General features: G+C 45.8%; 1 protein-coding gene, 1 long non-coding RNA gene and 1 other non-coding gene across 3 annotated transcripts; 2 read left to right on the top strand and 1 right to left on the bottom strand.

The window, feature by feature from the left end:
- Positions 1–175: 175 nt before the first annotated feature.
- Positions 176–22,536, top strand: LOC135805414 (carboxypeptidase Q-like). Its single transcript, XM_065319444.1, has 13 exons — positions 176–409; positions 3,243–3,385; positions 11,244–11,322; positions 12,120–12,181; positions 14,245–14,350; positions 15,681–15,742; positions 16,135–16,299; positions 16,887–16,971; positions 17,548–17,651; positions 17,844–18,002; positions 18,450–18,494; positions 21,149–21,404; positions 21,899–22,536. Exons 1-13 carry the CDS (start codon positions 379–381, stop codon positions 22,003–22,005), a joined length of 1,404 nt encoding a protein of 467 aa, XP_065175516.1. The 5' UTR covers positions 176–378; the 3' UTR covers positions 22,006–22,536.
- On the bottom strand, positions 7,718–10,615 carry LOC135805403 (uncharacterized). Its single transcript, XR_010551139.1, has 2 exons — positions 10,285–10,615; positions 7,718–8,421 (listed from the first exon to the last, which is right to left on the bottom strand). It is a non-coding gene; the product is annotated as an uncharacterized LOC135805403 (long non-coding RNA).
- Positions 11,008–11,105, top strand: Trnai-uau (transfer RNA isoleucine (anticodon UAU)). Its single transcript has 2 exons — positions 11,008–11,045; positions 11,070–11,105. It is a non-coding gene; the product is annotated as a tRNA-Ile (tRNA).
- Positions 22,537–22,778: the final 242 nt, after the last annotated feature.

Here is a 22,778-nt window from a genome sequence, read left to right as displayed (position 1 = left end):
ACAGCATGAACCTGAACCTGGTCATCGCCGATCCGAGTCATGTTGACGTAAACGTGATTTCCCCACATAATCTAGATCTACCGTACCTGCACCGCGGCCCGCTTGGCCATAGGCGTAGCACAAAGCATGGCGGCCCGGTACGCGTAGATCTAGGGTACGGTACGCTGTACACGCGACCGTTGGATCAGGTCTTCTTCATATTTTTTGGACGCGGCGCGGCGTCAAGCGAGTGGTAGTCTGCGTGGTGATTTGTGAATGAAGAAGCAGTTGTGGGAGTGTGGGGTTCAGCCAACATCCACTTCACTGACAGGGTGTCAGTAGAGTATTTGGTGCAGTGGGTATCTTCTACGCCCAAGTATTAGTTCGGATGCTCTCCGCATGAGGATGGCTGTCATTCTACGTGCTGCAGGTAGAGTTTGACCCATTTTATTTTTTTCTATTTTTTGTGATATTTTGCTGCTGAAAATTACCTGTAGCTAGCTGTGCACATACGTGTGCTGGTACCATGCATGGTAGTGGTAATGCATACTACATGAAACGTGTATTACTGAAACGTGTATTAATAATTGAATGTACATGACATGTTGTACTGGTATGACAAACGTCAAAAAAAGAGCTCATAACCCGAATGCTCTTCTCGACGTTATGGGAGCCCGACGCGAAGAATCCCTTGATCATTCTTCGCTTTTCCAGAAGTATAAGAAACCTGTTCTGCTCTACGCTCACGCAACCTCATCTCATCTCCGCGTAGAAATCAGGACCCAAAACACGCAAAGTCGTAAACTCTAACCCAGACACCTATTCTCTATGCAGAACCTCACAGAAATATATTATCATGTTTCATGGAATAAAGTCAATAAACCTCGTGGAGGCTTCAATGTTTTCAGACTTGCGCCATGAAGATGTGCACGAGCTATGCCCCTTGGCAACGAAGAATGTCGAGTGTTACAGGAGACTAGTAAGACCATAGGAAAGGGTTTGCTCCCACACTGGAGCTCACACTTTTCCGCCGACTTGATTTGACACTTGACTGACTCTCGACTGCCATCCAGAGCACACGAGAAGTCTATCGAACCTTCGACTGGGGGGAATCTGCAAGAAAGCACCACTCCCTGCTCAATACACAGTGTTTCGGGGAATTCACCCCTCATCGGGGTGGGAGCAAACCCTTTCCTATGAAATTATCGCTGGAAGTCGCTACCAGTATTTCGTACTAGTATTAGTAGTAGTAAGACTATTGGACAAGCAAGTCTAACTACAACTGGACAACGCAAAGCAACAGACCACCCAACTTGGAGTCTTGAAAATATGTAAAATACATAAAGACTCATTAAAGAGGGGAAGCTGAGCGAAGACGAATTATGACAAACCGAAACGTCAATATCTTTATAGTCTCCATGTTGATGTAAAGACGATGGACAAGTTAGGTACAATAACAAGCAGTTTCACACGACGTACGTTTCACCGTATTGCTCTTGACGGCTCATCACAAAACGAAATAATTTCGTTATGGGGTGAGAGGGGGTTGACCAATTTCGATTCAGAGAACATTGATACATGTACATGGCCATAGGTGCAATGACACACTGGCGACTTTTGCATGTACATGTATTATGTCAACATTTTTTACGTTCTGAGGGGATGGAGGGGTTGGGTCCAAACTAAAACAATTCGTTTGGTGAAAATAGTTCGATATTCACGGACAGCCCCTAAAGAGGAAGGACCAAAATGTTACGGGTTTTGACCAACAGTCTACCATGGTAAGGGTGCATTCAGACTACCGATAAAAAATGACGGAATGGGAAAGTTTCCAAGGTGATTTGATCATGTGACGTTACTGCCGCTTTGCCGGCTGAAACGTTTTACTGCTGCGGCGGAAACAGCATTCCAGCAGTGGAAAAGGTGCTCGGGCTGGGAGCAGGGGAAATTCCCTTCTCAGTGCCGCGGTGAGAGCTGCACAAGTAGCGTTCGTTCATCGGTAGTGCGAATGCCCTTCACGGTTTATCGCCATTCACGGTTTGACGTGGTTCTCGGTAGTCTGAACGCGCCCTAATGAGATAGTAATTAGACGGTTTGCAGCTCTTTATAAAAATGCTTTGCTTCACGGAAACGTATTTCATTGCGAAGAGCTGCGCTTCGGTCCTCTGAGCTGTGCTGATGAGCTCTAACAGAGCGAAACAGTTGCTGTCCACAGACTTGAGTAATAATTATACAGTCAGATAGTGCGACAATAGACACCCTTAGCAAACAACGGTAACGCTATTTTTTACGGTACTCGTACCTTGATCACCCAAATAGCGTTGAAGCTGCAGCATAAAAACGTTATGGGGGCTGATTTATCGTTGTGACCAACGGTACGTTTTTTAGCCAAATATTGCATAGTCCGTACGCATTTCACCTTGTATCGCGTATATGGTGACATAAATGGTTGTACCGCGCGAAGTAAAAGCTATTCTCGCGGCAACAGTGTACTAAAAGTAGCGTGCATCTTGCTAAAGGTCGAACCCAAATCACGGTATTTTCCCCCTTACGGTAATACCGTTGCAACATAACGTTGTTTGCTAAGGGTGTCTAATAAGGCACAAAACTGACAAGGGTACTGAGACAATCAACGACCTTTACATCAACATGGAGTCTAGTCGGATACACACAATTCGTCTTCGCTCAGCTTCCCCTCTTTACGTATTTTACATACTTTCGAGCCTCCCAAGTTGGGTGGTCTGTTGCTTTGCGTTGTCGAGTTGTAGTTAGACCGGTTTTGTCCAATGGTCTTACTAGTCTCGTCGTTATCCTGTAACAGTTGACATTCCTCGTTGCCGGGGGACATAGCTCGTGCACATCTTCGTGGCGCTTCCCTTCCCATTGTTGGAGCTTTCCATACCTAAGCCCTCCAAGTTGGAAGGTTGTTGGCTTGCGCATCGTAGATGTGTTGGAGATAGGTATCGTCGAATGTCTCTCAGTACCCTTGTCAGTTTTGTGGCTGACTGTAGCGCTATCTGACTGTATATCATGTCGTTACCTTGGTGTGCTGTTGGTCAAAACTCATAATATTTGGTCCTTCCTCTTTTTACATGAATGATGTTTTTTATTTCATTTGCTTGTGTGTGTGTGCTCTCTCTCTCTCTCTCTCTCTCTCTCTCTCTCTCTCTCTCTCTCTCTCTCTCTCTCTCTCTCTCTCTCTCTCTCTCTCTCTCTCTCTCTCTCTCTCTCTCTCTCTCTCTCTCTTCCTTTGTGCACCTCAGTCCTGGTGCTACTTGGCAGTCTGCTAGTCCCTAGTGGCGGTCATGGTGCAGCTACCGTTGAAGTGCGCAATGAGATCAAGTCCATGGGTGCCAATGTCAAGAGTATTATTGACTATCTGACATCCGGCAAAGGAAAACACCAGGTACGTATAATCCAACGCTCTGTCTAGCTGGCTTTGTGCCAGTCTGAGAAGTGAAAATGCATTGGAAATTGATCAAGAAATGCTGTTGCTAGCTAATTGCATATACATACAAAACCACTACATATGCAAACGTATGCTTTGCCTGCGCATACTGGTTGTGATGGTGGTGGTTCGAACTCGGAGACAGAGCGCCATTGTGACTTGGAAATCATGTACTTGGTACATCATGACGTAAGTCACAGGTACTTCTCGAGTACACGTGCACATGCGTACCGACCCACCGAAGCACGCACACACACACACACACACCAGTGTCTGCTCCAGCGCCGGGTGAGCCGGGTAATCCACCCGGTTGGGCGGCGCTTGGACCTGGTTTAAAATATAGTACCGGGTCACCTGTGACCCGGTTGGTACTGTACACTTTCGAACTTTGAAAGGACTGACTACATGGCTTGTACATGTATGTGTCAGATACTTCTTCTTCTTTCGCAATTTTCTAATTCCTGTCCTCTCTTTTCTAAATGCGGCTTATCCATTAGCCTTTATATCATTGGGCGTACATGTGTACCCGGCTCCGACCCGGTTGAAATGGTTGCGCCAGGTACACGTGTACCCAGTTGTCCTACAATCCTGGAGCAGACACTGCACACACACACACACACACACACACACACACACACACACACACACACACACACACACACACACACACTCACACACCTTGACCTTGACACCTTGTACACTATGATTGCAGATGTCCAAAAGTTCAAGCGAGAACACGAGCGCAGAACTTGGCATGCCGTTTCAGGTCTCCTGGTTGATGAAATGGATGTCCACAGACACGGAGCCGGGGATTAGGAGCACTCCGTGGGGTGGAGTGCTGCCGTAACTCGTCTCCAGCCTGGCCAATCTTGGCAAACTCTCAAGCCAGGTGGCCAGTCCTAGGTCCGCCAGGTCCATTACCACCGCCACACCTCACCACCTCGTCTGGAGGGAGGCAGCCCGCCAAACAGCAATTGCTTTGGCGCACGCACGAGTTGTCCGTACTTCGAACTCGAATTCACGCATAATGGTCGGGATGCGACATGTAGCGCGCTGCCACCATATAGGACCATCCAATAGTATGCCCGACTGACTGCCAGTTTTACCTGCCGTCAAAGTCCGCAGTGCTGCCTCTAGCTCAGAAAGAGTTGGTGGCTGGTCCAGCTTAGGAATAACAGGGTGATCCGCCATCGTCTTGACCACAGCCGTGTTAAACTCAGTCTTAACGTTCAAGGCACCTTAAAAGTGCTGCATTCATCTTCCTGACAGTCTGAGGTCCGTCACTTAACATGGCTCTTCCTAATGCACAGGATACGCCTGCACCGGATGAGGGCCTCGATGCGCACCCCCCCCCCCCCCCCAAATAATTAGTTTCTGACTTTAAAAAGGGGTTACACCTCCATTTCAAGTCCATTTTGTTCTACGTACGTACATGTACAGCCAAGAGTACATAACCCTGATAAAAATGAAGGCAATCTGAAATTCTGACAGGACACCACTAAGACATAAAGTTCGGATACTGAGCCAACGTTATTTTCTCCTTTCCACACCAAGTTCGATTTGCTTCTCTCCCCCCCCCCCCCCTGCCAGAGTTTATTTCCATGAAATCTGAAAAAAGTGAATTCTGCGCTATGTATACAGTCCATTTCAAAACTATAGACGTGTGAACTCATACGTACGAGTCGTACGTACTGTAGCGCACGACAGCCGTGAGTTTTGCCTGAGTGTTTTCTGGTTTTCAGATGTGTTTTTCAGGTTTTTCTTCGTCGCCGCGGGAAATACAAAAGATGCAAAACACGCAAAGTCGCAAATGAAAAGGTGTGAGGAAAGTCTCAAATGAATCTTCTTCTTGTTTGCATTTTCTGAGTGCCTGACTGTAATGGCTTCCAAGGCCCGTAAGAATCTCAGTGATGCCGAGAAAGATACGATTAGTCGTGTTCATTGTTTCTTCGAACAAGAGCTGGATTTTGATCGAAGCTTGAGTATCCGAAATCCTCGTCGTCGAACTCACCTTGCAACTGGCGTGAGTGAAACCACTGTCACTCGTTGTGTCAGGCGAAGGGAACAGGGAGGCTCGAATCTTATCAAAAAGAGAAAATATAATTATCATGAATATCATCCCTACTGTATTTCACCCAACAAGATCCAAAACATGCAGAAAAGAAGAAGAAAAAAGGCAGGAGGCATGATGGGATTCGAATGCCCCACACTTGTACTGGAAATCACGGATCGAAACCACGAGGCTACCAGGACCCGTACAAAAATGCACCCGCAATGGTCTGGGCGCAGCACTGTCTCAGCAGGAGCAAAAATCCGAAACAAACTGGTCAAACCCTTCAAAACATTAATTACATGAAGAGTTCATAACCCCCCAGAGTGTGCAACGGGCATAGACCCAGCGCTCGGCGAAATTCCTACATTACGTCATGCGCAGCTTGTCATCCGTGGGTTCTTTGCGATTTATGGAAACTATACCCTGAACCGCTCCTAACTCAAGGCTGCAGCCTCGACTTTTCGAAGCTTTTTTTGAAGACATTTCGGACGTACAAGTCGTACTTTCTGAAAAACAAACTCTTTCTCCAAGAATCCATGGACATCGCGACAGGAAGAAGTGAGGACGCTGTTAAAAATATAATATTGCATTGCCGTCGAGGACAATCATTCTGATAGCTGTGCAACTCAGCCGAAAAATGCTCCTTCGACGTATTCTCTCAAGTTCCTCAACCATTTGAAATCATCTTCGAGGAAAGCACCGGAAATATGCCGATGGCCTGGGGAAGAAATTGTTCTTGAAGAGACTGACTGCACTGGTGAAAGAAGAAGGCGATGAAGAGTCACCATTGCATCGAAAAAATAAACAGTTTTGTCTTTAGGATCGTGTGCTTTGTTTCACTTTTGCTTCTTGAGGCTCAGACTCAGACTAGAATCGCAGTTTAGGCAGTTTACCCTGGGGAAGCATCCTGGTTTGACTGTAAATTTTAGAAGAATTCATCGGCGTGACTCATCGCACTGCACCAAAAATGACGCAATGAAGGAATTCCGCCGAGCGGGCTTCCATACAGGGACTGATCAGGAGTTGCACACTCTTGGGGGTTATGAACTCTTGATTACAAGTTTATTTTTAGGCAAGGTTTCCGGTTTTACATGTCATGTAAAACCGGAAACCTTGCCTAAAAAATAAACTTCAATTGTAGCGAAAACAAAGTATATAGCCAGAATTGTGAAGCGATGCAGAGACGGAATCTGGAGAAAAAACTAAAAATTTTAAATAAATCCCATCGAATTTTGCAAAACACTACGCGTCTATAGTTTTGAAATGGACTGTAGTTTAGCACCTTTACGTTAGTGGGTGGGAAAACCCGTGAATTCGTGAGTTTGCGCTCCACTTACGGAAACTTGCCTACGTAAGTGGGGCTCTAACGGAGGTGCTCCGTATGTGGATTGGGGTACAAATGTATGACTCTCTCTCTAGGTCGAACACTGCCACTTTCGGAGTTGCCAAAGTCAGCTGTGTGATTCGAAAACTCCATATGGCGGAACACGGATCAGTATGCATACTACCAAGAGTACATAACCAAGAGTGTGCAACTGCCTGCACAACCTCTATGCTGTGCTGCGACGGCAGAACTTCACATCACGTGACATGGTTCAAAAGGTTATGCTGGCAAACACAGTCCGTGCGCCAAATTCAAAAAAGTCGTCTAGAAGTTGCACTTTTATTTGCAACCGCGGGAAATTTGAGAGGTCTGGAGAAGAAAATTCTCAATGGGACTCAAAATTGACAAACAAGACGACGACCAGCGCTCGAGCATAGTACCTTTTCGCCATTCCTTCGTGCATGATACCTATTCTAATTGATAAACACTACCCTCATGTTTCGTTTCATGCGCAACGGACGAAGCGAAGTGTCTTTTTTCGTCCACGAAAGAAAGGTAAGGAAATTGTCGTCTTCGCGACACCCTTCGGATTATTTAGTGGGGCATTGTGGGCCAAGGATATTTTTTCTTTTTCTTTACAACTGTCCCCAGGTACTGAGACGGCGCTGATATCCTAGGAGTTCTGTTAGTGCAAAATGCCAGGTTACTGACTTATGGCGAGGTTTGTCCACCCAAAAATATGGGAGATTTCTTGGATAACATACACACATAATACAGTGAATGGTATTGCAGTGGGCATCCAAAACGGTTGAACCAAACAAATATGGTATGATACCTAGAGGCTAGGCACACAAAAATCACTCAGGAATTGGACGCAAGTCCCGGGACCTTGGTGCGTCATTACACCCGGACATTGAATGTTTGCCGGCACACGGCTTTTGCTCCACCACTTCATACAAGTTTACGCACTCACTCAATTCGAAAGACTGGAACGAGACCAAACCGAATGTGACAACTAAGAGCGAGTTGTGCATTTGTTGGAACAACGTTCAGGCATTGCGAGAAGGATATCAGCAGGGTCCAACAATGGCAGCAACAGCACCAGGTGATGATGGAGTACCAAGGAGCTTGTATCATGCACATTACAGTGAGCAACAAGAGAAACCGTACTGTGGTACGTGAAATCAGAGCCTGGGCAGGATGATCGACACTGTACACTGTGCTACAGCGCCTCAATTGTGCGAGAGAAAACAAACAGACCAGCAAGCACAGATCATGAACTGGTACACAACATTGACAAAGCACAAACCGCACAGCAAAGTTACAGGGCATAGCCGAGCGTTTTGTTGCCAATGAATTGCTTGAGAAGGGAGCAGTATTCCTTGTAACATTGCATGGAGTAAACGAGAACGCAGAGTCAGAACCAGGCGTAACAAGGCAAGACGGCTACTGTACAGGGGCAGGCTTGACGATCACTTGCATACTCGCAATTTTGGTACAACCAGGAAATTAGGCATCACGTCATACCGAAGTGGCTTCAACACGCTACATTGCATTCATAGCTGTACGGTGAACCTGTTACACGAGCTTCTGTGAAACAGACAGCATGCCAATGACCTGCAAGCACCAACAAACGCAGCCGGTAAAACAAACGCAGCCGGTAAAACAAACGCTACATAACTGCCCAACATAAACTTGTACATGCTGATGAGAAGCAAGAATGTGCTTGATGTTGGAAGTTATGCTCGCATATTCAAAAACATGCATGGAAAAACATCAATGACATTGTTCACGAATACAACAGAAACATCATACAGGGAGAGTAAGTAATCCTTCCTCCGTTTTGTATACGCGCACGCGCGCGCGCGCGTGTGGTAGATAAATCCGTTTGGCATGACTTTCGATCGAGGTTGCGTTCACCGTAGAGATAGGTGAACTCGAAGCCAACACCTCTCACTTTCGCTCTACTGCCCCTTTGGGGCCGATGCGATCCTTGTGCTAAGTTGTGGTAGTGGCTCAACAGAACAGGACAGGTGTGTGTGTGTGTGCACACGCGCGCATGCGCGCATGTGTGTGTGTGTGTGCGTGCGTGTGTGTGTATGTGTAAGTGTGGTTTCTGAACTTTTCTCACAATCGTATAAGTTTCAAATTTTCGTGAAAACCCAGCTACACTGTGACCGGTACAATCGCATGTCGTTTACTAGTATCTGGCGGTCAGTCACATGGCATGTCGGGTATCCAACAGCACCGCACTGACAGCTTATAGACCTTATATTTAGTATTTATAGTCCTACTTCAAGTAAATGTAGACAGTCAGCATCATGAAAGTTGCCATTACGTAAAGTTAAATACAAGCCAGTCTCTAGAGATGAGCACGACTGTCTCAGGGTAATACTAGTGATAAATACAGGTACTTCGAAGTACTGTCTTTTTTATCTGTTAAGTTAACACAAGATGGCTTTGTAGCTTCAGTCGTCCAGAATATTCATTTTATTCCGCGGTTGCCGCATAATCGACACGCAACTGTACTTGTGCAAATCTCCAAACGCTACGTAATTGGCCGACATTTACTTGTCCACGGTGATGAGAAGCACGGCTCCTAATTTTTAAATCATGAAAGGATTACATATGCAGGTACATGCATACAATGTGCACTATCCTGAAGTCGTGCGCAAATATTCAAAATCATTCACCGAACACAGAGAGGCGCACATACCGTAAAGTACCGCGAGAGCGCCCCACCTTGATTTTGCTGCGACAGATTTATATAATACAGCCAGGGAAAGGAAAATCGTGTGGCAGAGTGCAACGAAGTTCGTACGGTGTGAGCAACTTAGTGTACTAAGGTCACACTAAGCAGGTTTTTGTGTGGAGCTCGTGTCCGCTCGAAGGCACAGATTGTCTGCAGAACGTGCAATATGTGTACAAAGTTCGTGTCGTATAACCTACAGACCGGAGACCACCCCCACAATACGACCCCGAAAGGACGAGATGGTGGGGCGCTCTGGCGGTACTTTACGGTACATGTAAATACGAAGGAACCACATGCGCAGCAAGGAGATTAGTCATTACTTTACTTATGAGTTGATGGATAGAAGTTTCCTTTCAGCTGACCATTACCACTCATGAAAGCAATAGTGAGTGCTGTTGTTCTGATTCACAGGTATATATTCGGCACTTAGCGCAATGTGTTTTCGAAGCTAGGCACCCGATTTGCATGAGGAAATCATGCAAAGATGTGGCATAAGGCCCTACAAACATGACCTAGGTAAAGGGATGCTATTATTTGCATTTGCAGTACTTTGCCATAGGATAATTTGTGTATGATTGTGTTGATCAATTTCACATAATTTCACGACAGGTCATAGTTTATTTAGTGGGGTGTTGTGGGCCAAGGATCTACGACCATGTCTTTTGCATTTCGAACAAGTAGACACTTTCAACAATTCATACAAAAAATGCCTTCAGTGCAAAACATACCGTTCGGACACACCGGGCAGTCCTTTCCAGCCTTGATTTTCAAGTGCAGACGTATCCACGATGACCTTCGAGTGAACTGCGGCTTGGAACACTTTGAATACGAACCACACACTCAAACTAACTAGACCACCGCATAGCTAGTGTATTCACGGAGCCAAAGAAGTCTCCTTCTGCCCCCACAGGGTCTTGGTTAGTTCTCTAGAAGGGACGAGAGCCATACCTAAATTCAATAAATTCTCCAATTCCAAAAGCCTCAAATGAAGGCGTCTTGGTGACTTCGTTTCCCGCGGTTGCAAATAAAATCAGCCCTTGAGTACCCCTTGGCGCACGGACTGAACAGTGCAAAGTGACCACAAGAGAGTTGTACCCAAAGCTGGGCTGCGTACAACCCAGTATCTATCATGCACTAGAGTGCACGGGTTCATCACGTGATGTGAAGTTCTGCCGTCGCAGACCCCATAGCTGGAGTTGCACACTCTTGGGTTATGTACTCTTGATACTACCAAGAGTTCATGAACTCTTGATACTACGTAAGACTTTCCCTTCATCGACTATGCTTGTTACGAACGTAATTATGTTGTACGGAACCTCTCGAATGTCTATGCGAGGTGGCAGGAGGGAGAAGAAAAGAAATGGCCACATGATGCAGAATGGAAAAATCGACATGTTCCACAACTGACATACAGCTGACTTGTACGGTTCCATATTGCTCTAGACTTCACCGCCCCAGTAGCGTAGTCGGTTAGCGCGTCGTACTTATATGCAGTGCAGACTGTTGCTGAGTTATGCGAAGGTCGGGAGTTCGAGCCTCCCCTGGGGCATTTTTTATTTCTATTTTTTCTGTGTGGTGTGAACACGTTTGACTTTTACTTCCCGGTAATTGTTGTTATCTGAGTCATTCCGTACTGAAGTGCACCTTTTCTTTTTCTTACTTGTACTGTTTTATTCCCATTGTGTAGGTGTACGATCGCTTGGCAAAGTTCACGGATACGTTTGGAAATCGCTTAGCCGGCACAGCAAACCTTGAGAATGCCATTGGTGAGTTTTCGGCTGGGCGTTGTGTCCATGCTAGCTTTACAGTCGAGTGCCGGTTATCTATACGCCTTGGGCCACGGGACTATCTCCATGGGGGGGGGGGTCGGAGGCGTATTTTTGGTTAAAGAAGTGGTCACACATCCATCTAAAACATACACATCCCTCATGCTTTCATCATTTCGCATTCTCTTCGGCATTCCCACAGGAACTGGACGCACTCCAGATCCTCAAAATGGCACCACAGGGGTGCGTTTGGCTCCGGCCTGTTTCGGTGTGTCTTGTGTACCATTTGAAAGGTGCTTCGGGCAGGGAAATCAGTGAAAACTCAGATAATAATTGATCATTTGGATAGTTGACGTTCGGATGATCGGGATTCTACTGTGTCTGCCATATTGACTTGTGCCAACAACTCCAAGTTGGACTTGTGTTGCTTCGCTTCTACTGCTGTCCAAGTTGCTGATGCTGAAGTGAACGGCTATTGTGTTCACAGCATTTTAATGCCAATCTGGCATTGTCTGGGTTAAAATAAATTTACACCCAGTAGTTACATGTACATGTACACCAAGCTCGCAATCCAGCCACCTCGATCATCCACTGCAGTCCTGCTGCAGAAACCAGGTGACAGCATTGTCGAATGACGACGCTGACACAGGCATAGAGCGGAAGAAGTGAGTGTGGCGGATTGTACAGAACCACCTCAGGCTCAACATTGTGCAGATGATGTTCATCAGTGGCACTTCATGTTTCTAACGTTCTCTCCTTGCTCCACTTTTGTATCGGCTTGCTATGCTGTTGTGTAGATTACATGCTGGACACAATGAAGACAGATGGTCTGGATAATGTTCATGGCGAGAGAGCGCAGGTAGAGTCATGATTGTCCTGTCAGACATTGCTTTAGGATCATTGCAGAAAGGTTGATGTCCCCGAAAGACACAAATGCGACAGAGGTCTATTATAGTGAAATTCATCAAAATGGGGAGAAATAACACCTGTAAATGAGGTGACCATAAAAAGTAGTGATAGAAAGTACCAATTGTGTGAACAAAAAAACTAAAAGAATCGGATGGAGAGCCAAGGATAAATTTATGGAAAAGAAAAAGGACCAAGGAACTACAAGTTACGCTATAATGTCCACTAACACCATCTAAATTGTCATAGTCGAAGTACAGTGCTGTTTTACTGAGGCGTTCGGTTTTGCATGATTCTTGTTCGCATTGCTTCCCCTTTTATTGATCTTCGCATCTTTGAGCCACACAAGTTGTGTGGAATGTTGCTTAGCGTCCTTGAATCGTGGTTTGACCATATTGTCCAATAGTCTTGCGATTATCGTCATCGACATGCATGAACATCTGACAACGTCCTTCACAGCTGAGACCTTCAGCTCGTGCTTGTCTTGGTTGCGCTCACCTTCCCCTCCTATGTTATCATATACCTTAGAACCTTCCAAGTTGGAAGGCTGTTGGAGTGCGCATCCAAGATGTGCTAGAGCTGTTAGCCAGTTAGGCTGTGTTTACATGAGAAATTTCAACCCGGGTCGAGTTCAGCCCGGGTTGAAAGTCTGTACGATAGACAAAATAGGTGAGCGTTTACATGAAGACAGTTGACCCGGGTCAAATACTGATATGCCGCCAAAAGTCCACTTCTAGAGTCCTGTATGATCACGTAAATCCGTTCGCGCGAAATTTGCATGTGCAGTGCTGTTCAAACCTGGCGCGAGATACGCACAGAAGTACGTTCGTATGATTTTCTTGACCCGGGTTGATTTCAACCCTCCCCTTGGGGGGAGGGTTGAAATCAACCCGGGTCAAGCGCAATGCGTCATGTAAACGCGCCATTCATTTTGTGCACATGGCGGGTTGAAATCTGACCCGGGTTGAAACGCCTCATGTAAACACAGCCTTAGTTGTACAACGTCAGTACTGTCGGTCAGTGTCGTGCAATATTATCGCATGGGCTGATTGTTTAGAAACTGGTCGTGTTAGTGGACATTATAGCGTAGCTTGTAGTTCCTTGCTCCTTTTTTTCTATAAAACAAAAAGATCAGAGTGCAAGCTCAGTCCATAAGTACACTAACACCTTAGTTGCAAGCCTATCCTGGTGCCAAGATGCCTAGCTCAGCACTTTCGCAGTTTTATGCATCTATTTCATCCCTAAAAGACACACCTGGCATGCACACTGTGCATCATAGAGTACAGTGAAAGCACAACATGCATCGCAGTTTCTGCAGGTGTGGAGCAACTTCAGAAATGGGTAGCAGAAACTGCAACTAACTGGCTAACAGCTCTAGCACATCTTGGATGCGCACTCCAACAGCCTTCCAACTTGGAAGGTTCTAAGTTATAGAAATAAGTTCAAATAACATAAGGAGTTAGTTGTAGAACGTCAGTACCGTCGGTCAGTGTCGTGCAATGTTATCTCATGAGCTGATTGTTTAGTAACTGGTGGTGTTAGTGGACATTATAGTGTAACTTGTAGTTCCTTGGTCCTTTTTACTTTTTATAAATAATCCTTGGCTCTCCATCTGAGTCCAAAAATTATAAGTGAATTTTCCCCTGCGGAATGTTATGAAAGGTTTTACGCGTGTATCTGTATGCCTGAAACGCGTGCGTTTATCCATACGCACTAGTTAATGAACTCTCGTCATCATGCCTTTAGAACAGCCAGTATCCGGTATGAGAATGCAGCACGGTTATGTGAACCCACGTCTACTGTGCATGATTTTGTCCTTGCACGTAACAGTTAGCAGTGTTAATAGTACTGAGTGGCGCCTAATTGAGAACGATCTGGATGTAGACACGTTTTAGTGGTCCTCTTCTTCTTCTTCTTCTTCTTCTTCTTCTTTGATAGCCTTACACTGTATGCTTTACCCGAGGTGGCATTGCGGTGCTCTTTTTCTGAAGCTGCTCCACTGTTTGTTGTTGACAGGTCCCTCTCTGGGTGCGCGGCAAGGAGTCTGCTACTCTTCTTGAACCGCGCAATCAGAATCTGGCCATGATGGGCCTCGGTACGAGTGTCGGTACTTCTGCTGAAGGTGAGGCTTCTACATGTACTACAATGTATTGTAGTGTGTACTGAGATCCCCCCCCCCACACACACGGTGCATTCATGGAGTGTCGACGTTTGAGGGTTTTCCTCCGATCTGTGCCTGTATTGGCCAAACTATTGTGTATTCACCGCGTATCAAGTGCATGCGGGTAAGAAAAGCTACCCCTATCGTGAGCATGTCTTTTCGTGTTCATCCTAAAGTGGTCGCACAGAGCACAATCATAGTGCCTTCCTTTCCGCACTCAACACGGAGATTCGTTAAAAACTCTAGTTGCTCAGCCAAGACACGAATAATTATGAAAATGCAATTGTGTTCGCTTTTGGAGGTCCGTAAAACACCGGTAACTCTGAAACGGTTATTGTTTAATTGTGGCTTGTCTGTGGTCAATGTTAGTTGAAGTGTGGAAGAAATGCCTTGCTCACCTTTTATGACACCCTGGTGGAATTAATTTTCCATTGAGCGACTTACTTTGAGAGGAGGACGGAGAACTGATGACACTAAATATCAGCAAGCCATGGCCACTGAGCTACAGGACTGTGTGCAAGCAAAAGCATGTTCGTTTCATACATGACGGCATTGACCTCTTCTTCACTATGTGTAGCCTTTAATATCAGGGGCAATGGTGCCGTATCTACAGTCCATTCAGAAAAAGATGGACTTCTAGCTTTTGGCCATAAATGGGTCAAACGTTGAGTTTTTTTACAATTTTTTTCTGCAATCCCCTATGGAATCCTCTTCCAATTCTGTTTCTGAAGTCTATTTCTCCATAAAGCAAGCCGTAGCAAGAATAGGATTTCGGCCAGGTTTTGCCCCAAGCGCACTGAATTGGGAAAAACCATCAAAATCCAGGCCGTTTGACCCCGCCTGCAACAGTGCATTGTGCGGTTCGAACCCCAGTTCAGGTACCCTTTTTGGACCCTTTTTCAAATTTCAAATTTCCCAGCACTGTACTGTGTACGATGAAATCTTCTAAATCGCCAAATACGGGAGCTCGCCAGAGCCAGGGCCCATCTTTTTGTGAATGGACTGTAGTTTGTGGCGCGTAAACAATCTGTGAAAACCTGTGTGTGATGTGCACTGCAGTGTGGTGGCCGAAGACCTGTTTTTGAAAATTCGAATTTTGCACATTCGTTTGAACATTGCATTTGCTTGTTCTGTGGCGAGGCGAGAGTGTGATCGTTGTTGCTTCACACGGGTGTGCATGTGTGTGTGTGTGTGTGTGTGTGTGTGTGTGTGTGTGTGTGTGTGTGTGTTGCCGATTTTGAGATGGCCAGCAACTTGGAACTATGTGCCGTGTGCTTGCTTTGTGCTTCAGGAATCACAGCCGAGGTTCTTGTCGTCCGGTCCTTCGATGAGCTGCACAACCGGAGCAAAGAGGTACTTGGAAGCATAGCTGTACCTGCCACTATCCGATATCATGCTGTGTAGCTATATTGATTTGAGTGCTTTAGGAGATACATCTGCGCCTACGTGCAGATCCTTGAGGCCGGTGACTTTCCTGCGGATGCGAAAAGTCCGTCTGCCTAGTCTCATGCAAACTATCTGTTGTACTGCAAGTAAAAAATGCTTGTGATGTAGGTTACAGTGTATGTGGTGGGCTTTACAAGTAAAAGGGACCAATTAAAAAAGGTTTTAATCCTCTCTGATTGAAAGTGTTACTAGTACTGCACTCAATTTACCTTGCTTGGATAATGTGATCTTGGTGACAAGGGCCTTTCGGGGATTCCTTTTGAACTCGCTGTGTTCCTACGTTTGTCATCTCTGTACAGGCTCGAGGCAAGATTATTGTCTACAATCAAGTCTGGGTCAGCTATGGCATTTCCGTGGCTTACCGGTCGCACGGTGCTTCAGAGGCGGCCAAGGTCGGTGCAGTGGCCGCGTTGATCCGCTCCGTCACACCATTCTCCATCAACAGCCCACACACCGGTGTGCAGGTAGGCGTTCTGTTCTTGTTCTCCGTTCTACATGCACACTCCTCTGTACATACCATACATGGCCTCTTTTACGGGCAAATTAACACAATGGTTTAAAATGCAATAAATCATACACTGGAGAAGAAAATTAATCAGAAAAATGCATGTGTAAAATAAAGAATTTCAAACCCAAACCAAAAAAACCTCATCAATTTTTTTATAATTAAAAATAAACTCAATCAATAAACTCAATAAACTCAATTCAAAAGGAGAAAAACAATAACAAAACAAAAAAACACTGTACTAATTAATAAGAACACCATACAATACATGTCACACTCCTCTGTACATACAATACAATACTATGTACACGCACATGTATGTGAACTTTTTTACTACAATTTGTGGAATTTACTGGGAACCACAATGAAATGGCAGTTTGTCTGTTTATTTTTTTGCTTGATCAAGCGCTTCATACTTTGTCCGTACTCGTGTTTCACCGAGTTTGTCAACTGTGTTTCACTTGTCCGTGCCTGTTGATTGCCCTGCAATGGGCCCTAACCTACACGAATATTGTATTGTGTTTTGGTGTGGTGTGGTGCTCTCAGGATTATGAAGATGGTGTTGAGAAGGTGCCTGCAGCTTGCATCACAGTGGAGGATGCGGAGATGCTGGATCGCATGGCAACCAGAGGTAGGTAGCAGAGGCAGCTGCTTTTCTTGTATTGAGCACAAGGAAACAGTCACTTGTTTGCTCGCAATTAACAGGCACAGCTTCGTCTGTGTACTTGAAGTCATACAAAAGATGATATCACAGGGGAAGCTTCTTACTTACCTGCTTGAAAGTTGAAACAGACAAATCAGTCAACACTCAATGATCAATATTCTGTTTGATGTACTATTGTCATAATTAGATGTTTACTCTGTGCTTCTCTTGTACATAGTGACTGCTTCTCTTGTTGTGTGTAATAACTCTTTCAGTGATGTAACCCAACTGAAGAGCAACACAAAAAATCATACTTGGATAAGCCTGCCCTGCGATGGCATGTGGGTGTGCGTGGGTGTGTGTGGGTGTGTGTGTGTGTGCGCGCGCGCGTGCGTGCATGTGGGTGTGTGTATGGGTGTATGTGTGTCTGCGTGTGTGCGTGCGTGCACGGGCGTGTGCGTGTACCAGTGATGACTGTGTAGCTCATTCTCTTCATAGTGTTGTGTGTTTAAACTTTAAACTTAAAGTTCATTTTATGTTCGCTTTCTTGCTTGTGTTTTTCAGGTACTAAGATAGTTGTCAATGTGAAAATGGAGGCAAAGAACCATGGCTTGGTTTGGTCACGCAACACGGTTGCAGAGATCAAGGGCTCCACGTACCCTGACCAAGTAGGTACCAGTACATGTACACAGTGTGTGAAGTACAATTATTGTATACAATTGTAGTGTGTGCGTGCGTGCATGCATGTGTTGTTTCAGGCAACTCGGCAGTGTTTGAAAACTGAAAGTATATTTTTGCCATAAGGAACTGTCCGTTTTCATTCTACCTTGTATTCTACTGTTGTGATTGTCCTGTGTCAGGTTGTGTTGGTCAGTGGTCATTTGGACAGCTGGGATGTCGGCCAGGGAGCCATGGATGATGGCGGCGGAGCCTTCATCTCTTGGCAAGCGCTTTCAGCAATCCATCACCTTGGTCTCAGACCCAAGCGTACGCTGCGCGCTGTGCTGTGGACTGGAGAGGTAGGATTCCTTTTCGCAGCCACTTACATCTCACTGTTGACCTGGGTGCAGTACAAGTATAACCAGTCAACTTCAATGTCTGTATGCCCTAGTGTTTTGTATAGTTTGGTTTGACTTCCTCTAAAACTAGATGGTGTACCCTGTTTTCAGCATGGTGTGAGCGTGTCTAATTTTTCTTGTTGTGTTTTTGATGAGGCATGTAGATTGCCTCGCACTAGTGTTGTCTTGGTATGCGTAGGCCTTGCTTGGTAGTTCACGCGGTATGGTGATGACAGCGCATCACAAGGTGGAGGATACACTGTCTGGAAAGCATTCTGGTTGCAGTCAGGAACATTGCTGTCTATACAGTATGTGTCACCCACCTTGTGATGCCATGCCATCGTCATACCGCGTAGAGTCCTGCGTTGAAGCAAGTCCAGGTGTTCTGGTGTGTTACTTCCCGTTCAGGAATACGGAGGATACGGCTCGCAGAAGTATTACGAAGACCACCAGGTATGATGAGCAAGCACATGGAAGATAACAGTCGAGGCCATCATTGCATTAATGCACTGCGCTCAAACTCATTAGCCCGATCATGAAGAGACTGAGCAATTTGTTGGCCACTATAGGAGTAATCTCAGTGTTACTTTGCATCCACAGATCATAGTAGTAGCTGGCGGTACCCACTGAATCCACTCCGGCATTGCCTGTGAAGCGACAGTCAATAGACTCTGAAAATGCCATAAACAAAATGCCCTTGGCCTTCGGTCGACTGTGCATGTTCCTGCCTGGCGATGTGTACAGTCATGTACATGTGCAAGTAATGGCTGTGCAGTTCCTCCTGTAAGTTGGTCTTATCAGCTAACGTTATCAGTGTTCATCCTTAGTGAGGTTCCACTGCACGTATACACATTGTACGGACATTCCTGGACTCGGGCTGCACAAAGTCAACGCTTCTGCTGCTGCTGCTGCTGCTGCGAAGATACACTTACCGGTATCTACTGAGCATTAAAGGGGAAGTATACCCTAAAATCAAATTTTCACCAGTTGTAGTCTTCGGGGTGCTGAGTCGAATGGTCTTGGTCCGAGGAAGCTGCGACGCTCCCTTCCTACTTGAATCCCAATCGAACTCGCGCACTTCCACCGAAACTGGGTGACTGCGCCCTACTAGATGGGGATTTGTATGCAAAATGTCACTAAAAGCGCCATTTCGTTCTTATAAAAGCACGGATGACCGCGATTGGCCCATATGTTGTAGTCTTTTGGACGCTGAGTCGACTGGTTTTGGTCCGAAAAGGCTGCGATGCAGCGTTCCTCCTTTATTCCCAATCGAACATGGTTGAAGAAGCGGTCACGTGCTCCTGCGTACACCAGTCACCTGGTCATCGTGCCTGCAGGGTACAACTTACTAGCCTGTTTCACCTTTTTTGGGTGCAGTCCTGTCACTCGAGTTGAACTCGAGTTGAACCTTGGTGTGAAAGTTGTCGCCTGCTGGCGTGGTGACCAGGTGATTTGGGCACCCAGGAGCACGTGACCGCTTGTTCAACCATGTTCGATTGGGAATAAAGGAGGAACGCTGCTTCGCAGCCTTTTCGGACCAAAACCAGTCGACTCAGCGTCCAAAAGACTACAACATATGGGCCAATCGCGGTCATCCGTGCTTTTATAAGAACGAAATGGCGCTTTTAGTGACATTTTGCATACAAATCCCCATCTAGTAGGGCGCAGTCACCCAGTTTCGGTGGAAGTGCGCGAGTTCGATTGGGATTCAAGTAGGAAGGGAGCGTCGCAGCTTCCTCGGACCAAGACCATTCGACTCAGCACCCAGAAGACTACAACTGGTGAAAATTTGATTTTAGGGTATACTTCCCCTTTAAATGTAATGTGGCCCGATATCTGAGACTTTCGACCTTCGGGGCTACGCGGGTTTTTTGAGAAAACACTAAAAACAAATTTGTTCGCAAAAAAATCGATTCCGTCAAAGCAAAGTGCAGAGACGACAATGGCGGAAGAAAATTGAAGGCGATTCTTGTGTCAGTTGGTTATTGGGCTCACGGAGCACAGCAGCCGCGATCCCATGGACGGTGATGCATCGTTCTTTGTGGATATCCGGTCAAGCGGCGACAGCGCTTCTAGTTCTGAGAGAGCATGTCAGGCGAATCGATCGCAAGTGACAAGCGGTACTTACCTGTCGGGGGCGACGATGATGAGGACTTGGCCTGGATGAGTATGATCAAGGCCAACCACAGTCTGCCTCAGCGATAGCTGCTACAGCTCCAGGCAAGGACAACCAGGTGGATTCCTGAGGGTACGCCGCTTGCAAGGTCGCTGGCCGGCCTTGCGCGGGTGGCAGAACTGTTTCCTGAGTGTCCCGCCAGACCTGCTAAAACAGCACGAAATGATGCGAGTTTTCTTTGCGACGATGAACCTAAAATGTTTTGGATGGCAAGCTCGATACTCGAGCTAATAATGGCGAATCAGACAATCACGGAGCACGTGAGGCTGGGCAATCTCGAGTAACATTCTGTTACTTTTGAGTTGGTGGTGTGAAACGCTTGTCAGGCTGTGTTACTGATGTTTGGAAATGGTCAGTCTCCACAAAGTGCAACAAGGCGAATCTGGACGCATTTGCTCTGTTTGACTCCTTCACAATAAGTATGTGAATGCTGTTACATGTATCATGGTGTTCCGTCAAAATCTGTTGCAGACTATCCTGTCAAGCATATCCATCACCAGGAGAACAGATAAATCACCTCTCCTTCTAATGCTGCTATTGCTGCTGTTGCAACTACGCAACCTCAATAAAGTCACGGAATGCTGGAAATAAAGTACCTGAACAGTCAAAACACTTTACTATAGTAGTTGGCTATTGATATTACATGGAAACAATTTTTGGTGGCTCCAAACCTACTGATCTTTCAAAATTGTAAAAAAAAAGAACAATTCATTAACATGCCTCCTGACTGTAAAATGCATTTCTACATGGTCAATATTGGTCTGATGGCCGTAAAACGAAGTCACAATACTCTACAAAGGCTAGACATCAATTTGCAATAAAAAAATCAATTTCACCAAAACAGCCCCGAAGGTCGATTTTCTCAGATATTGGGCCATGTGTGTATGGGCTGTGCTGTTGTTATTATTATTAATTTTCATTTGCTGATCAGAATGAATCCAATAACATGAACATTGTGATGGAGTCGGACATTGGAACGTTCCAGCCTGTGGGCTTCCGCTTCACTGGTTCCTCCAAGGCCAAGGGTATTGTGAGTGAGATCATGCAGTACATGCAGCCGTTCAATGCTAGCAAGGTGATCGACGGCGCCGATGGTACAGACATTGAATGGTGGTTCAACAAACACGTACCTGGCGGTAGTCTGGAGAACCAGAATGAAAAGTACTTCTACTACCACCACTCCAATGGTAAGTAGTAACAATGATTATGACTCTGCTGATCAGTACTGCAAAGCTTTATTTGGGAAAACCACCAAATTAATTGTAATACAGAATGCCAAAATCTAAGCGGGATAATAAAACAAAATAATACCAAAATTCATTAAAAGAACCGATAAAAAGTGTGCTATGCCAATGGGCTATTATTAAAAGGCAATGGTAAGTAGTGGGTGGCTTGGAGAACAAGGCAGTTTGCAACAATACATTTAATAGGGAAGTGTTTTTGTTCTGGAACATTCCAGACCTGTCATGGAAAACAGCTTTGGTTAGTTCTGTGGCGTGAAATCCTCCCCATTGCTTCCCGCAGTTCACTGCTGGCACAGATTTGTTTGCTCCTTGCATGCTTTCACCATGCATGTCCCATCTTTACTTGTGTGTGTCCCTGATGTGTAATGTGGTGGCTTAGGTTATGCTTGTCAACTTTTGTTGTTGTATTGTTCCATGTGTCCTGTGCTGAAATCCAGGTGACACCATGACTGTACAAGATCCCACCGAGATGGATTTGTGTGCAACACTTTGGGCAGTTGTAGCGTACTGTCTGGCGGAGATGGATGAAATGCTTCCGCGCTAAGCTACCCTGGAACTGGCGGGGCTGCACACCACTGATGAGACAGCACTGTCCTTCTTTTGTCCTTGTAAATTATTAATTTAGAACAATTCTGTCCGTGCAGTGCATTGATCACGTAATTATTTTCCGCGTGCAGCATTTTTCTTGAGAATGTATCCTGCGAGATTGGTCCTACTGGAAGTGATGATGCGTACAATTTTGTTGACAACCTAGGTGATAACAGAGCATGCCCACCTACCCCCCTCTCTCCCTACACACAATGCATGCGCTTTCCAAGCTACACCAGCAAACCATCCCTCTGAGATTAGTAGTTGTGTATTTTGTCCAATTTAGTCATCATTCAGTTCCCTGTTATTCCGTGCTGTAGGCGCTGCTGCGTGAGACCTAGATTCTATTTATTGTCTCCCCGGTTTATCATTTTGAATAGTTTTCCAATTGCATTGTGTATCGGTTCAGTTCACTGACAACATCATACAGCAATGAGGAATTGAAACCAGGGAGTCGTGCGGCGCCCGGCCGGCCCTTGTACAACGATGTTCTGGTGCAATTCAGAGCATGTGGCTTGCATTCAGATGTCTCCGTCTCGGTAGAAATAATAGGATTGGATTGCAGTAACAGTTGGTGCAGATGAGTGTAGCGAAATGCCTACTCATCACCCAATGATACACGTGCGGCGCGTTAAAGCCTGTTTTGAATAGAAGCTTGATTTTCAGGATACATTGTCGGCACAACACTAAAGCCAGGCTTATGTCATAAGCCTGGCTTTAGTGTTGACA

This window comes from Sycon ciliatum, chromosome 1 (genome assembly GCF_964019385.1).
Source record: "Sycon ciliatum chromosome 1, ocSycCili1.1, whole genome shotgun sequence".
Taxonomy (NCBI): domain Eukaryota; kingdom Metazoa; phylum Porifera; class Calcarea; order Leucosolenida; family Sycettidae; genus Sycon; species Sycon ciliatum.
The sequence above is the reverse complement of the archived record's forward strand: the minus strand, read 5'-3'. Positions and strand labels throughout refer to the sequence as shown.

Bases quoted from the DNA above. Each gene is read 5' to 3' on its own strand.
- LOC135805414 (XM_065319444.1), top strand. From the start codon at position 379: ATGAGGATGGCTGTCATTCTACGTGCTGCAG. The intron at 12,182-14,244 runs GTAGAGTCATGA...TGTTGTTGACAG, and splicing joins TTCATGGCGAGAGAGCGCAG to GTCCCTCTCTGGGTGCGCGG. The intron at 17,652-17,843 runs GTAGGTACCAGT...GTCCTGTGTCAG, and splicing joins GCTCCACGTACCCTGACCAA to GTTGTGTTGGTCAGTGGTCA.